The sequence below is a fragment of the Monodon monoceros genome, unplaced genomic scaffold (assembly GCF_005190385.1).
Source record: "Monodon monoceros isolate NGI ecotype Baffin Bay Population unplaced genomic scaffold, NGI_Narwhal_1 Super_Scaffold_9, whole genome shotgun sequence".
Classification (NCBI taxonomy): Eukaryota; Metazoa; Chordata; class Mammalia; order Artiodactyla; family Monodontidae; genus Monodon; species Monodon monoceros.
This window is the reverse complement of record NW_021703786.1, coordinates 14,380,437-14,396,495: the sequence shown is the minus strand read 5'-3', so window position 1 is coordinate 14,396,495 and position 16,059 is coordinate 14,380,437. Positions and strand designations below refer to the sequence as shown.

The 16,059-nt window shown below is 46.8% G+C and overlaps 1 protein-coding gene across 1 annotated transcript in view; it reads right to left on the bottom strand.

The window, feature by feature from the left end:
• Positions 1-8,166: 8,166 nt before the first annotated feature.
• The window catches only part of TTLL6 (tubulin tyrosine ligase like 6), a 41,224-nt gene continuing 33,331 nt past the window's right edge, over positions 8,167-16,059 (bottom strand). Inside the window, 5 exon segments of the mRNA XM_029212231.1 lie at positions 8,167-10,586; positions 14,286-14,554; positions 15,031-15,208; positions 15,211-15,282; positions 15,284-15,403. Of these exon segments, the coding sequence (XP_029068064.1) occupies positions 14,286-14,554; positions 15,031-15,208; positions 15,211-15,282; positions 15,284-15,403 (639 nt within the window). The 3' untranslated portion in view covers positions 8,167-10,586.

The window sequence follows — 16,059 nt, the reverse complement described above, 5'->3', positions numbered from 1 at the left end:
CCTGAGATTCACTTCCAAACCCTTTGAATCCCCAACCCCTGGCATTTGGGACGGTGCAAGTTCGTGAGTTTACCCCGCCTCCTGGCTGCTTCTCTCCAAGGGCACAGAAGAGTCGCTCAGCTAGGTTGGGGGCTGGGGTGGGTGGGGGGAGGTGAGCAGAAATCTCTAGCCATTGGACAGGGATGCACCAGACAAGCCAGGAAAGTCTTAAAGTAAACTGGGGGTGAGGTGGGGTGGATTATGAGAACATCCTCTCCAGAGCCCTCAATTCTGACAGCGACTGGGGCTGGGGAGCGCCCCTCGGAGTCCTCCCACGCTTGAGCGAGCATCCGGGCTTAGCGGGCGGGCTTGGGAGGAAGGGCCGGGTCGCTAGAGGGATGCCTGGGAGGCTGGGGAGTCACAGACGCAAGTCATTGGCAGGGCTGTGTGGGGTTTCCAAGGCTGGATTTCCTCACCCTCTGCTGAGCTCGGGGCCTTTGGCTGGGGGCCGGGCTCGTGTGCCTCCCTGCGGTGAATCAGGCTTCTGACCTCAGCGCCATCCCGGCCACACTCCAGAGGGTAAACATCCTCTCCACTTTGAAAACTGGTGGGACAAGAAAGCGAGGGGGTGGCTGGGAGAGGGAGGGAGGAAAGAGAGAGACTGAGACGAGGGAAGGTTCTGAGATCCTCTCTCTCTTTCTCCTGCCAAGAATCCAGTGGCGGCCTTTCTTGAGGGTAGCCTGGCTGCCTGCTCGAGGCGGAAGAAGGAGCATCCCATGGGGCATTGTTTCTCTCCAGCTAGATAAAGAATTGGCATGGACATATATACACCAACAAACGTAAGGTAGATAGCTAGTGGGAAGCAGCCGCATGGCACAGGGATATCGGCTCGGTGCCTTTGTGACCGCCTGGAGGGGTGGGATAGGGAGGGTGGGAGGGAGGGAGATGCAAGAGGGAAGAGATATGGGAACATACGTATATGTATAACTGATTCACTTTGTTATAAAGCAAAAACTAACACACCATTGTAAAGCAATTATACCCCAATAAAGATGTTAAAAAAAAGTGAGGGTCCACTAATAAATTAACATGATCAGAAAAAAAAAAAAAGAATTGGTTCTCTAGGGCCTCAGAAGTGGGACTTTGAAAATAGTTCCAGCCTTGGGGGATGGGGGGAGCAGGAAAGAGCTGGCAGGTACCAGCTGGATTCCCATCCCTCAAAGGACATCCTTCTGAAGGGACACTGGGCATCTGTGAAAGGTTAAAGGCACATACCCAACAAGAGGAAATCCTCACTGTTTGGGGAGGGACTTGGTCACTAAACTTTAAGAACATAGTTACCATGACTATCATTTTAATGTTGAAGATGATGTGGAGGGAGCCTGTTTTGACTCTCAATTCAAAGTCATTCTTGGGCCATGGACGGAGTAGGGAGAAGCTGTGAGGTCAAACAGATCCAGCACAGACCGGGATCCCTCTCCCCACCAGCTTCAGCAAGAGTCTTCATCTCCCTGAGCATAACCTTCTCGTCTGTAAAAGAGGGATGATACTAACAGCTACAGTGTTGATGCTGGAATCATATCAACACGGTATAGCCCAGGACTTTGTGTCAGCAAAAATGTCCCACCAGCCTCAGCTTCCTCTCAGACCTTGCTAAGGCCCCAATTACACGAGTCCCAGAAAAACCCTCAGCCGCTCGCCCTCTGTCTAGTCCCAGCCGAGTGACTAGAATGACTGAGAAGTGAATTAAAGGAAAAGTAACATCCAACTCCACTCTTCTCCACAGCCCCCAGAGAGGAAGGAAGGAAGGAAGGAAGGAAGGAAGGAAGGAAAGAAGGAAGGAAGGAAGGAAAGGAGGGAGGGAGGGAAAGGGAGAGAGCTCAGTTCCCTTTCTTCTGGTGTCCAGGCTGTAGCCCACCACACCAAGAGAACCAATGGCTCTGGGAAGAGACAGATGCTAGTAAATCACAGCTACCATGGGCAGAGACACCCCTAACAGTCTGTGTTTTACTCTGAGGCTGCAAATAAGTCAGGAGAACAGCCAGGCTGAAAGCTCTTCTTGGGTTTAGGACATCAGAAGACCTTCCTTGAAACTTCTCTAGAGTATAACTTGGATGTAACTAAGCCCAGTTCTGAGGTTGAGGTTGCCCATTCCCACCCTGTCTTCATGGGAGTCCTTATGGGAGCAGCAACGGAACGGAGGTGACCACGCTGGGATGTCCAAGCTCTGTTCCCTGCGTGGGAGCACGAGATCTAAACACTAGAAACTAATTCCAAGCCTGAAGTGTAAGTTCAAGCAGTGGTGGTCCAGGAGTCCAAGGTCTCCCCTGGCTTTGGAGACATGGCCTGTTCAATCTTGAATCTGACACATATTGGTTTACTCCGCTTCTCAGGCTCAGTTTTCTCATCTGTAAATGAGGATAGTAGCCCCCTTATCAGGTGGTTTGGGGGATAATAAAGCTCGTTATGTGCTTTGCCCCAGGGTCTGGAACATCATATTTGTTAAATAAACAGCAGCGATGCGTACTGATTCGGATTCTCAAGTCCGTACCGGAGGAAGCCAATTTCACGCCTCTGGGGAGTCGACTTTACTTCTCCGGCTTTGTGGGGCGAAGCCGGGAGAGGAGCGAAAGGGAAGCGCCTGGTAACCGGCTTTCCGGCCCTGCCATGAGCGTTTTCAGCGGGAGCTCAGGCACAGTTCCCCCAACCTCTGTCCTGCTTCCGGCCCCGACAGATCCTCTTCCGACCCCGCTGGGGCGAAGGCCTGGCTTCTCTGCGGGGAGCCCTTTTGCCCGCCCGGTCCGGCGCCGGAGCCCTGATGCGCTCGGCCGGACAGCGCGCGTGAGGCGCGGTGTCGGGGAAGCAGGCTGGGAGTAATGGTCCACCCACGATTTTTCCCCGCTGGGGAGTGCGGGGCTCAGCGCCCCGAATCAGTCGTACTGCTTGGGTTGCTTGCAACCGCGCTTCGGGTCTGGGTGGTGGGGAGCGAGGTTTTTACTCCGCGTGTCCTAATCTCCAGTTACCAGCAAATTCGCCCTGATGCGCCTTTCCGGGGCCGCACCTTCTCCAACAGAAGCTCCAAACCAGCTCCGCACAGACCTCGCTCTCTCCTGGGGACCCCCAGCCCCACTCTGCCTTCTAAGTCTTCTCTCCAGAGAAGGGGATGGAGGACTTGCTCCAATCACGCCCTCCACCTCCACTTTCCCGGACCCCTTCTGACAGTGGCTTTTCCCTGCAGGGTTCCCAGAAGAAGAGCAAATGAAAATGTTAGGGGGAAAAGGACTGGTTACAGGGTCCGAGTCCAATGAACGATTTCTCTTTCTTCCTCCTGTCCCTCCTTCCCCTCAAACAGTCATGTTGGAAAAATAATCAGGAAATTTCAAATAACCAGGGAATCTGCTGAGGAATGGGGACCCAGAAGGAAACAGCCATCCCAACAGCTGGCTTTTCTTTTCTCAATAGGAGCCCAGTCCCTCCATTAGATATGAATATAGCTACTGTGCAACTCTCCGTGAAATATAAATTTCCCAACCAGGTGGCAAGGGATATGAATTTTCATTGGGCCCTAGAGACACCAAGAGGCTGCAAGTCAGAAGAGGGTCTATTCAGACGATGTCCAAACACAACCAAATTTTAACATGAAAACCAGAGATCTTGATTCAGATCTTTCCTGTTTAAATAAGGGGTGGGGGTCAGAAACACTATTGAAATAGCCAAATAACTGAAAATATCTGTAAACAAATTCATCTCACTGGGCCTCCATTTGTGTTGGTGGGTGTGGCAGACAGAATCAGGGAGGTCAGCTAGCTGTTTCCTGGTATAAAAACAAAAAGAACCCCCTCTCCCTCCTTTGAGCGGCTGCTCACTTTCTCAGAAATGGAAAGAAAGAACTCAAGTCCCGCTTAGAGTGTGGGAGCTCTGCCAGTGATGGGACTGGGAACTGACATGGGAGAGTTTGGGGTGGAAAGGCAGAGGGGATGACAAGTGCAGCAGACACTGAGTCAGAGGCCCTGAGACAAAGTCCAGGCTCTTTGTCTTTGATGTCCCCTAGCCTCAGTTTTCTCATCTGCAAGATGGGGATAATACTGATCTACAAGACTGCTGTGAAGAACAAACAAAGTAATACATGTGAACACGCTTGATCATTAACAGACTTTCCTTGGCCTGTGCCAAATTCAAAGGGGATCATGGCAAGGAGAGCAAGGGTCCAGCTTGTGCCCCAGCCCGGGGATGGATATGAGTGTCCCCATGGCTACTTGATGCCCTGACACCTGGGTTTGGCTGCCTCAGTCTCACCCTCTACCAGATCCAAGGGGAAGTGAGAGTCCATCACAGCGGGCTGCCTCAGCTCCTGTTTGCTTTGGCCACGTTGTGATGACCCTGCTTGGTTTGCCAGCAGGACTTGGGTGTTTGCTCTCCCACCTGGCATGACTGAGGAGGCAGCGGGCACTCTGCTCCCAATTATCATGCTGACCAATGTCGCTCACAGCAAGGGAACCTCAGTGCCTGCTTGGACTTCCTACTGCTTCCGCCCCTTTCTCAGATGGGCAGGGTCCCTTTTTATTATCATTACTAAGACTCCTAGGCTTGGGGAAGCAGGGTGTTAGAGAGACACCATAGTCTTTCCCTTTAAAATGGCTGATGAACAGATACAGAAGATGTGGTACATATATACAATGGAATATCACTCAGCCATAAAAAGGAATGAAATTGGGTCATTTGTAGAGACATGGATGGATCTAGAGACTGTCATACAGAGTGAAGTAAGTCAGAAAGAGGAAAACAAATATCGTATATTAATGCATAGATGTGGAACCTAGAAAAATGGTACAGATGAACCGGTTTGTGGGGCAGAAATATAAACACACATGTAGAGAACAAACGTATGGACACCAAGGGGGAAAAGTGGCGGGGGGTGGCGGTGGTGGGATGAACTGGGAGGTTAGGATTGACATGTATACAGTAATATGTATAAAATGGATAACTAATAAGAACCTACTGTATAAAAAAAAAAATAAAATTCAAAAATTCAAAAAATAAAATAAAATGGCTGCCCAAGTAGTACATACTCAAGAATTAAGAGTAGCCAGGAAATAAGCCAGCAAAAGAAGTCAGACAGAGAGCTGAAGACACCAAGCACCAAATCTAGATTTTTAAAATTAAATCCTAGATTTTGCTTTCTTTCCTCATGCTTTTTGGGGACAGTAGATGTTCAGGAATAAAGAGTAAGAGGGGGCTTGATGAAGACCACCCCAGGCCAGTCAGGGCCCATGGTTCGGGAGAGTCATGGCGGAAGCATGATTAGTAGGTGCCTGGTGGGAAAAACACATGCTCAGAACAATCCCCTCCCACCTCAAGGCAGCTCCCGGAGCTTCTCACCACCTCTCCAGCACACAGCGTGTTCTCAGGAGATGTGAAATACCCTCCGCAGGACACATGGTCTGATCGGCTTTCCCAGGCTGCTGGTTAATAACAAGAGTCATGGCTGGAGAATGCAAAATAATTGAAAGCAATGCTTAGTAAATTGCAGTTTCAAGGTCTTCATTGCCTTCCTAACAATTTGCAAAACCCGTTTTATTGCCTTTTTAGATTCCTTGAGTTGAAATGCCACTGTGTGCTGTAATTAAGCTAAGTGATATGCCAGCTGTGAAGACTGCCTTCTAAGTCTTCTCTCCAGAGAAGCGTTGGGAATGATTACATTCGGCTCATGTAATCAATCGGTATGGGTGGGGGAGGATGCTGGAACAGCTGCCAATCTGCCTGCCTCACACTCCCTGACAGGGTGGAGGGAAAACTGGAACCTGAAATGGCTCTTTTAAGGCTAGGGAGAGCTACCCAGCCTGTTTGAGGTGGGCTGGGGCCGTCCAGTGGGATGAGCCAGGTAAGTGGTTCCCAGACTTGTCTGTGCCTCTGGACCCTCTGAGGGAGCTTTCTAAATCCAGGTCAACAACCCCCCTCACCCCAGCCAGACTGACTACTTTCGTGTGATGGGTGGGGGCACAAAGATCTTTTAAGCTGCCGGGAGAACCTACCCAGTTCTGAGCCTGGAGAACCTACCCAGTCCAACATGGCTACATTTAACAATTTTGTCTTTAGGAAATCACTTTTGTATTTGGAAATGTTTCCTTCAGTGCTGCTCTTTTAAATCCATCTGGAGACAGAAACGCATCCATCTGCTTTATGAAACAATGACCCTGATCTCCCTCCCCCAAAGCTCCTTCTCCCAAAGTTCCTATTTTCTTTCGAGGGACTCAGTTCTTTTGAAGCCATCTTTCTTGTTCTCTTTTCCTTTTCCCCTCCATTCATTCAGCTGCTATGTCCAAGCTCGACAATGTTTTTCTCACCTGTCTCCCTTTCTTTCCCACAGTCAGCCACCCTGATAGGGGCTGCAAGGGCTTGAAATCTGGGTCATTGTAATGAGCCTCCTGATCTCTCTCCCACCTTCGTTCTCTTCCCTTGCCAATCCTCCATTCTACCATCTACTATGAGATTCACCTTTCTAACACTTAATAAAGTCTCTCTTCCATTCAAAAACCTTCAGTGATTTCCCACTGCCCACTGAATTAGGTCAACACCTCCCAGAATAACATTTTAGACTCTTCACAATATCAATTCATTCAGCAAGTATTTACCGAATCCAATTATGTCCTAAACACCAGGCTGAAAGCAGGGGATACAAAGAAGTAAAGACATGGTACAGTGCAGTGGAGAGACAGCCACACAAACAGGTCCACCATCATGTAGGGTACAATAACGACAACATAAACAAAGAGCACCTGGGTCTCCAGTGTCTTCTTTTAAACTATCTTTCTATCGTCATCTCCCACTTTTTCCTTTCTGATCCAGCCAAATTGGACTAGACCTTACTTCTTAATCATGTTCAGCGTTGTTTTTATTTTCTTCCAGGACTTTATACCTCAGTCCCACACCTCATATACACTTGTAAAAATCCTATTTATAGGGAGAAGATATATGTAGATGATATATCCGGTAAGGGGTTAATATCCAAAATATATAAAGAAATAGCACACAACTCAATAGGAAATTTTTTTTTAAAAGCCAAACAATCCAATTAAAACAATGAGCAGAGGACCTGAATAACCATTTTTCCAAAAAAGACATACAGATGGCCGACAAATGAAAAGATGCTCAGCATCACTAACCATCAGGGAAATGCAAATAAAAACCACAATGAGAGATCACCTCACACCTGTCGGAATCCCTACTATCAAAAAGATGACAAATAACAAGTGTTGGTGAGGATGTGGAGAAAAGGGAATCCTCGTGCACTGTTGATGGGAACATAAATTGGTGCAGCCACTATGGAGAACAGTGCACAGGTCACTGAAAAAATTAAAGGTAAAACTACCATATGATCCAGAAATTCCACATCTGGGTATTTATACAAAGAAAATGAAAGCACTAATTAGAATAGATATATGCACCCTTATGTTCATTGCAGCATTATTTACAATAGGACAGTTATGGAAGCAACCTAAGTGTCCATCGATAGATAAATGGATGAAGAAGATGTGGTATACATACACAATGGAATATTATCTAGCCATAAAAAGGAACGAAATCTTGCCATTTGTGACAGCATGGATAGTTCTAGAGAGTATTATTATTATTATTATTTTTACATCTTTATTGGAGTATAATTGCTTTACAACGGTGTGTTAGTTTCTGCTTTATAACAAAGTGAATCAGTTATACATATACATATGTTCCCGTATCTCTTCCCTCTTGCGTCTCCCTCCCTCCCACCCTCCCTATTCTAGAGAGTATTATGCTAAGTGAAATAAGTCAGACAAAGACAAATACCATTTTTTTTTTTTGCTTATATGTAGACTAAAAGAAATGAACAAACAAAATAAAACAGAAACAGACTCATGCTGGTGTTCACCAGAGGGGAGGAAGTTGGGCTAAATAGGTGAAGGGGATTAAGAGAAACAAACTTCCAGCTATAAAATAAATAAATTACAGGGATGTAATGTACAGCATAGGGTGTGTAGTTAATAATATTGTAATAACTTTGTTTGGTGACAGATGGTTACTACATTTATGGTGGTGATCAATTCATAATGTGTGTAAACATTGAACCACTATGTTGTACACCTGAAACTGATATAATATTGTATGTCAACTATATACATCAATTTTTAAAAAATGTTTTGCTTTGTTTTTTGCCACACATGCGCGGCATGCAGAACTTCCCCAACCAGGGGTTGAACCCATGGCCCCTAAGTCCTAAAAAAAATTTTTGTAGGAGAAAGGGATTTGAACCTAAATTTTTTTGAACCTAAATTTTTATACAAAACTTCATGCAAAGGCAAATAAATCATCACTGAAATGGAAAACTTTCTTACATTAAAAATCTTTTTAATAAAAAACAGTCCATTTATCTTTTTCTGTCACCTCAAATATCACCTCTTCTATTGAAGCAGACTTGATCCTCGCAGCTGGGTGTGAGAGCGTTTCCTTCTCATCCACCGGTGCTCTTTTTCAGCGGCACTGAACTCAGGCTAGCTGTCCGTGGACCTGTCTTACCCGACTGTGCACTCCATGGAGGCAAGGACCACCACAAGCGTCTTTTGTCCCCCATAAGCATTCAGCAGACAGCTGCTCTGCATAGCCCCATGGCTGCACAGGCAGGAGGCGGGTGGGGCTAGAAAGGCAGACTACATTTTGCCTTCTCATTGGACAACTCAGAGCCGTTACAGTCTCTATAGGCAGGACCAGCTACCTAATTTGGTGGACCCAGTGCCAAATGAAAATACAGGACTCCTCACTGAAAACTTATTCAGAATTTCAAGGTGGTAACGGCAGAGCATTAAACCAAACGCAAGGCCCTTCCTAGTGTGGAGCCCTGGGTGACTGCACAGACTGCATGCCCAGGAAGCCGACCCTGTCTCTAGGAGCAAAATTGTCCCTTAGAAAGACAAATAATTCTGACTTCACCTTATTAAGAGACTTCCTTTTTATCAGCTCAGGAACCTTGACTCGCTGGGGCTGGTGACTAGGGAGAAAAGGGGAAAGATACAGATCTTCCAGGAAGCCCCATTTCAGCAAGTCTTACATCTTTTGTCTGGGCCAGACTATGACCTATGGCAATCCAATAGTGATAATGGCATCAGGAAAGGGCTGGTGAAAGCGGGTGAGGTGACAGTTAAGCTTTTACTAGCCTGCCCAGTGGTAACCAGGGCTTCCTTCTTCTGGTATTCAGGTGGGCCTTGAATTACTACTAAAAAGAACCCTCTACCAGGAGTCCTTGATAATCAGGCCTAGGTCGGGATAAAGGTGGTGTGTCTTTGTGTGTGTTTCACAGCTGGACACAAATGGCTAGAGCCTAACTTCTCCATTCAATATCTTGGATAATTAAAGTCTTTTGCCTGAAGGGTACTGTAGGCTTCAAGTATCTCAGAATCCCCTGACATCCTTGAGGCCAGAAATTCATCCCATTGGGAATCCATCAAGCAAAGTGAGTCAACATTGCAAAGCAGTTGCTTGACTTCAGACCTCACCCTTCTCCCTCCTCTTGTGCTCCATACTCCTCCTCTAAAGCTCACCCCAGAGATCTAACTCAGGAAGAGCAAGTGAGGCAAAACTCCTGACTCACATTCCTGGAGACGGTAGAGAATGAACTGGCGGACAAACTGAGATGTTACGCCTCGAGTCTAGCCAGGCCCTATGCTAGCCAGAGACATGGCAGCCATGGTGCCCCCAAAACGGCCACCTCAGGCTGTGGGCTCCCAGCAAGGAGGACGAGGCTTATTGAAGACCACTCATCCAAAAGAATTCTTCAGAGCCTCCTGACACATTTGGAGCTCTCTTAAGGAGAGGTGCTCAGAACTCTCTCCCACCCGCCCCTTCCCATTCTCACTCTGGTTCAGGCGGCTCATCCTGGCATGGAGCATGGCAGTTTATTTGATTAACGCACACTCGAGGGGAAGATGCATCATTTCTGCAGGTCAATGGAAGAAACACCTGCAGACAGGGTACTCTCACCTCACCTCTGTCTTCATCGGCAATGTGAGTTAGGCTGGTAAGGGAGATAGCCAGAAGATGTTTGCGCACGGAGGTGCTGGCATAGGAGGAGGTCTGGTCTTTCTTTACCTGATGAAGTTACAACCGCCTCAACTCCCTTACTCAGAGTTCTCCATCAAGCTTAGCCTTCTGTCTTTTCTCTCTGGAGCTGAAGACAAACTGACACTGGCCTGTTGGTGCCCTGAGGGCTTTGGGCTCCTGGAAATTGTGAGTCCTTCTCTGCAGCTCTCCTCCCTTCGTGTTGCTCTGTCCTTGGGAGTGTTCTGGATGACCCACTGGAATGTCACCAGTGGGGCAACTGGGGTGTGTCCTGGGCAGCACCAGTAACTCCCAGAAGTCATGGTCCTCCAGCACTGTAAGCTAACGGGGGGGGGGGGCACAAAAGGCAAGGCTATTAGCCTCAGGGTGTTAATGGGTGGTAGTAATAAGACCAGGATGTCTAGACGAGGAAATAAAACTCAGTTGCTTCTACGGGCATTGTAGACACTGTAGGAAGAAACAAATCATTTCCTGGGAGTAAGAGGAGGAAAGGGACACAGTGGCAGAGATCCAGTCTGATTCTGGAAAGAAAAAAGAAAAAAAAGATTTTTCTTAGATTTTCCTTTAAAATGGCTTCTAGAATATTCCAGCCAATTAACTCATCATCACCATTCCTATCTAATGGGTCAGGAGGCACTCAGGTGATTCACATCCACAGTAACCAGAAACTTTATTTTTTTTTAACATCTTTGTTGGAGTATAATTGCTTTACAATGTTGTGTTAGTTTCTGATGTATAACAAAGTGAATCAGCTATATGTATACATATATCCCCATATCCCCTCCCTCTTGCATCTCCCTCCCACCCTCCCTATCCCACCCCTCTAGGTGGTCACAAAGCACCGAGCTGATCTCCTATACAACATTCATCTTCCTGCATCCTTACAGCCCCAAACATTTGATGTGGATCATTTAAAAGCTGGCCACAGATAACAAGTGGTAGCAGTTAAGAGTACAAACTTAGCTCTTGGTATCTATGTGCCCTTGGGCACGTTACTTAACTTCTCTAAACCTTGGTTTCCTCATTTGAAAACAGAGAATAACAACAGTACTTACCACAAAGGGTTGCTTTGAGGATTGAGATACCGTATGCAAAGCTTTTAGTACACCCAAAGCAAGTGTCCAGAGTGCTGGGCTCAACACCATCAGCACAGTATCATCATCACCATCAACAGCCATCATCATCGTTGCAGCTACGTTATTCAGTAGGGTGCCCGGCACCCTGCTTCAGCAAGCTTCAAATCGTCCTTAAAATCCTACACAATGGCCTATCTATCCCCTAAATAAGTGGCCCACTCACTATGAAAGCGGATCCCAAGGAAGGATGATGAGATTATAGAGATTTAAGCAGAAAAATGGAGGAAATTGTCAGGGGTCCATTCCTCAGGATGGGTCAGGATGCGATCTAAGTTCATGGCAGAGTGGTAAAGAGGAAGAAATATCAGGCTATGTTGTCCAGAGCCCACCACTCGTGTGAGTTTGGGCAAATCATTTAATGTCCCCGAACCTTGATTCTCTTCTTCTGCAATTTGAGGATAAAGTAATAATGTCTGCCTTGCCAGACTCACAGCACTGACCTGAGGATTGTATGAGATACGGTACATAAACTCGATGTGTGGGAGGTTTTACTATTACACCTACCAAGAAAGCCCATGATCCATAATTTGGACTTCTGCTCTGCTCTTTCCCTCTTTCATTCAACCATTATTTATTATGCAGAAGCCCTATTCTCACACCACATCCTGCTCCATTTGTAAATCAATGTGTTGACAGGCATTCTGCTGTATATAATCAGACTTGTACGTGTCAGTCCTTTGCAATCTGGCTAGTTGGGAATTTTTAGAAGCCATTATTTGATCTAAAAGCAGAGGACCAGCTCTGAGATCTGGTGACACCACATGGTATTCTAGGAAGCCCTGCTTGGCCTTGGCCATCACTACTTCCTACAGAAATGCCTTCACGAAAGAGCCATTTATTATTCCCTCAGCTCTAACTGAAGCCTAATATTAAAAATGCCATTTGAAAGAACAATAGTGTAGCTTTAAGAGCTTGAGGGTTGGGAATCAGCAACGTCTGACTCAAATCCGTCCTCCACCACCGTGGAACCTCCTGAATGTTAAGCCTTATGCTCTTTGAGCCCCAGTTTGTTCTTTTCTAAAGTGTACAGTTATGATTAGAATTAAATTAGATAATATATATATATATATTTAGAGGAGTGCTGGCACCTAGAGAGTATGCTACCAAAAAAAGGGTAAATTTTACCATCATTAATATTCATTAGAAAACATGTCAATACCTTCAGCCATTATCCACCATGGATGGTAGTAAGTCTATAATAGCAAGTGACCACATGACAAACCGCTTTTAGAAATTAGAGGCAGGGAAAGAAGTCTCCCCTAAAGAATCACCTATTTACTAGATGAGTAAACTTATCTTTACTCATTTAGGAGAAAATATCGAAACCTCCTCTGCCTACAAAATCCCAGAGCTTCTCATGGAATCTGAACCCAAGCTGACTTTGCTAAAGAATGGTATGAAGAAGCAGCATCCCGTGTCAGAGCTGTTCACCAAGGTTCCACTGAGGGGGAAGCTGTCCTTGTTCCCAGCTCACTACAACCCAAAGCTGGTGCTGAGTGACCAGTCATGTGAGTGCCAGTGTGTACAGGGATGTCCAAGAGCTCAGTGTGGGGTGGGGGTGGGAGGATGAAGCCCCTGCCTTCAGAGAGACCCCAGTGCGATGGTGGAGGCATAGTCCATGTCCTTAAGGAGTCTCTATTCTGACTGGGGAGACAACAAAGTCCAAAACAGAATGCTATGTTTGGCTTTTTCTGTCTAGAGCCAAATTCAATGGTCATTACGGGAAGCACTTTATCACATCCTTTCAATATAATTATCTCTTCCCTGTCCCTGTGTGGCTTCTGATCATTATAACTTCATTTTAACAGTCATATTAAATACAAGTTTTTATTGTAATCTGCTACATGATCCCCCTTTTTAAAAGTAGGAGCAGAAATAACTTAAAATTCTGGAAAATTATGAACCGAAGACAGTGGGGGTAGGTTTGAGCCCCATCAGGATTGGGGAGTTTTGTTCCTATCACAGGCCCACAGGCCAGGCCTGGCCGTCACAGGTTCCTCTGCCCAGACCTGGGTCTAAACACAGGACAGTGTTCACTACCACACCTGAGATACTTCCTTGAAAGGCAAATTCTCAGTGGCCTGTCCCAAATCTCTTGTGTCAGGATTTCCAGAGGTGTGGCCTTGGAAACTACAGGCTTAACAAGGAGCCCCATATGATTCATATCATCTGGGAAGTTTGGGAAACACCAGGCCCAGTTTTTCTCTGATGGTGGTAAAAGGACCAACAGAATCACCTAGAGGAGCTTCTTAAAATGCATATTCCTGGGCCCCCAGCAGGACCTACTGAATAAGAATTTTCAGGAGCAATCCTTGGAATATGCATTTTTATGAGCACCCAAAGTGATCCCTATGGACTGATGTTCACTCGCCAGCCCTTCTGCAGTGTGAGCTACGGGTCACGAGGGGGTCAGGTCAGACTGTCTGGTCACAGTCTGCCTTAGGTGGCTGGCAGGAGTGAGGGAGATGATTAAAATGTATCTCCTTCCATAATCAGCCAAGCAGCACAGATCCCTCCACCATAGGCAATACTACGTTGTAGAGTTCTCCTAAGTTTTTACATACCACCTTCCTTTAGAAGCACTAACTTTCTGACAGAGGGCTCCCTTGCTATCTCTTTGGTCCTTTTACACAGTGGAATCAAAGCTTAAGGGTCTTTGTTTCCAGATCTTCTCAGGCACCACTATCCTGTTGCTCCGTGCCCTCAGTACACTCCATCCCAGGGCCAGCTCTCAGGGCAAGTGACCTGGACCTAGGCCAGGCTGGCAGAGCACGAAAGGTGTGGAAATCAACCCCTAACGGTTGGCATGGTTCTACTCACGGGACCGGCATTAGCAACTGTCTCAATTTCAGCTATGAGTGGAAGACAAGGCTAAGTGTACCTAAAGCAGTGGGGCCGGATCAGTCATAGCAGAAATATACATTGCAAGGGGGTCACATTGTGACTGAGGTTAAGTCTTAATTGTCTACCTACCTGTATGTATTTATGAATCTATCAGTCCACCTACCTACCCAACATTCTAGAAGTATATGTATAGTGCCTGCCAATGCAGCAGACACATGAAGGGAATATGGATGGGCCTACCTAGTTCCTCTCACATCCTCTTTGGCCAGAGGTCATACGGTGGCTGTACGCTTCCCGATCCTGTATACACCGGTCTCGCACAGCACCTGTATGGCTTCTGCCAGGCCTCGGATCCAGTCGGGCTGCAGTGGCAACGACCAGCAGGTCATTCAGGGAAACAGCATGGCTGTGAGAATTCTGCAAGAGGAGGAGGGAGGGCACATCCAGCTGCTTCTTCTCGCCAGAGCTTCGGCCGCAGGAGCAGCACTCCCGGGGCAGGGAGGGGTTTTCTGGAAAGGCAAAGGCGTTGGCATCGTCGGTCTGTGCTGCTGGACTCGGCACAGATTCCTGGCGAAGGCCACCTCCCACTAGGGTCTCCCACTGAAAACTGGCGGAAGTTGCTGAATCAGAATCAGCCACTGTGCCTTTCCTCCAAACAGTTTCTCTTCCCTGGTTTTTTTTTTTTTTTTCAAACTTAACATCCCCAACTTGTACAGGCTCAGTTGAGTGGGCCTCATTTGAATGAGAACGGGAAAGATTAAAGAGGGTACTTAGACATAGCTCTACTTTTATCATTTTTTGGCTTTCCAAATAAGCCTAGAGACTCCCTAAGAACAAAAACTATGTCTCCGCCATCAGACTGGGGTCTCCCTGAAGGCAGGGACTACAGTCCCCCTCAGATGGGGCACTTTCCAAGATTAGGACAGGTTCTGTCGGTTTCTCCATCCCCTAAGCTCTTCGCACGTCCCTGTACACTGGCACTCACGTGACTTGTCACTCAGCACCAGCTCTGGGTTGTAGTGAGCTGGGAACAAGGACAGCTTCTCCCTCAGTGGAACCTTGGTGAACAGCTCTGACACGGGATGCTGCTTCTTCATGCCATTCTTTCGCAAAGTCCAGCTTGGGTTCAGACTCCTTGAGAAGCTCTGGGATTTTGTAGGCAGAGAATATTGTTTGATAATTTTTCCTGGATGAGGTGCCAAGGCATCTGCTGCTGCTCGCATTTGAAGGAGGCCCCCCCTGTCCACCCCTGAGCTACTGCACTCAGAGCTGGTTCCCATGGTCACCCCTAGCAGAGACTGGGGGGTGTCTGAGACCTGGGTGATGAATTCTGGGAAGGTTTCTACTGAGGTTAGAGGCTGAAAAAGAAAATGGTCCAAAATGAGACTGTGGAAAGCAAAGGGCTCCCTCCTATGCCATTTTTAATTAAGACAAACAGACGAAGAGCTGAGTTCATGAGCAGCAAGAAAGATTTTGGTTAAAACAGTTTCTTAACCATGAACTGGTTAAACACTAGGGCAGAAGATGGTGGGGAGTGTCCACAGAGCTTCCTCTGAAGGTCTTTAAACATGAGATCGATTTTATTTATTTATTATTTTTTAACATCTTTATTGGAGCATAATTGCTTTACAATGGTGTGTTAGTTTCTGCTTTATAACAAAGTGAATCAGTTATACATATACATATGTTCCCAAATCTCTTCCCTCTTGCGTCTCCCTCCCTCCCACCCTCCCTATCCCACCCCTCTAGGTGGTCACAAAGCACCGAGCTGATCTCCCTGTGCTATGCGGCTGCTTCCCACTAGCTAGCTATTTTACGTTTGGTAGTGTATCTATGTCCATGCCACTCTCTCACTTTGTCCCAGCTTACCCTTCCCCCTCCCCATATCCTCAAGTCCGTTCTCTAGTAGGTCTGTGTCTTTATTCCCATCCTACCCCGAGGTTCTTCATGACCTTTTTTTTTTTCCTTAGATTCCATATATATGTGTTAGCATACGGTATTTGTTTTTCTCCTT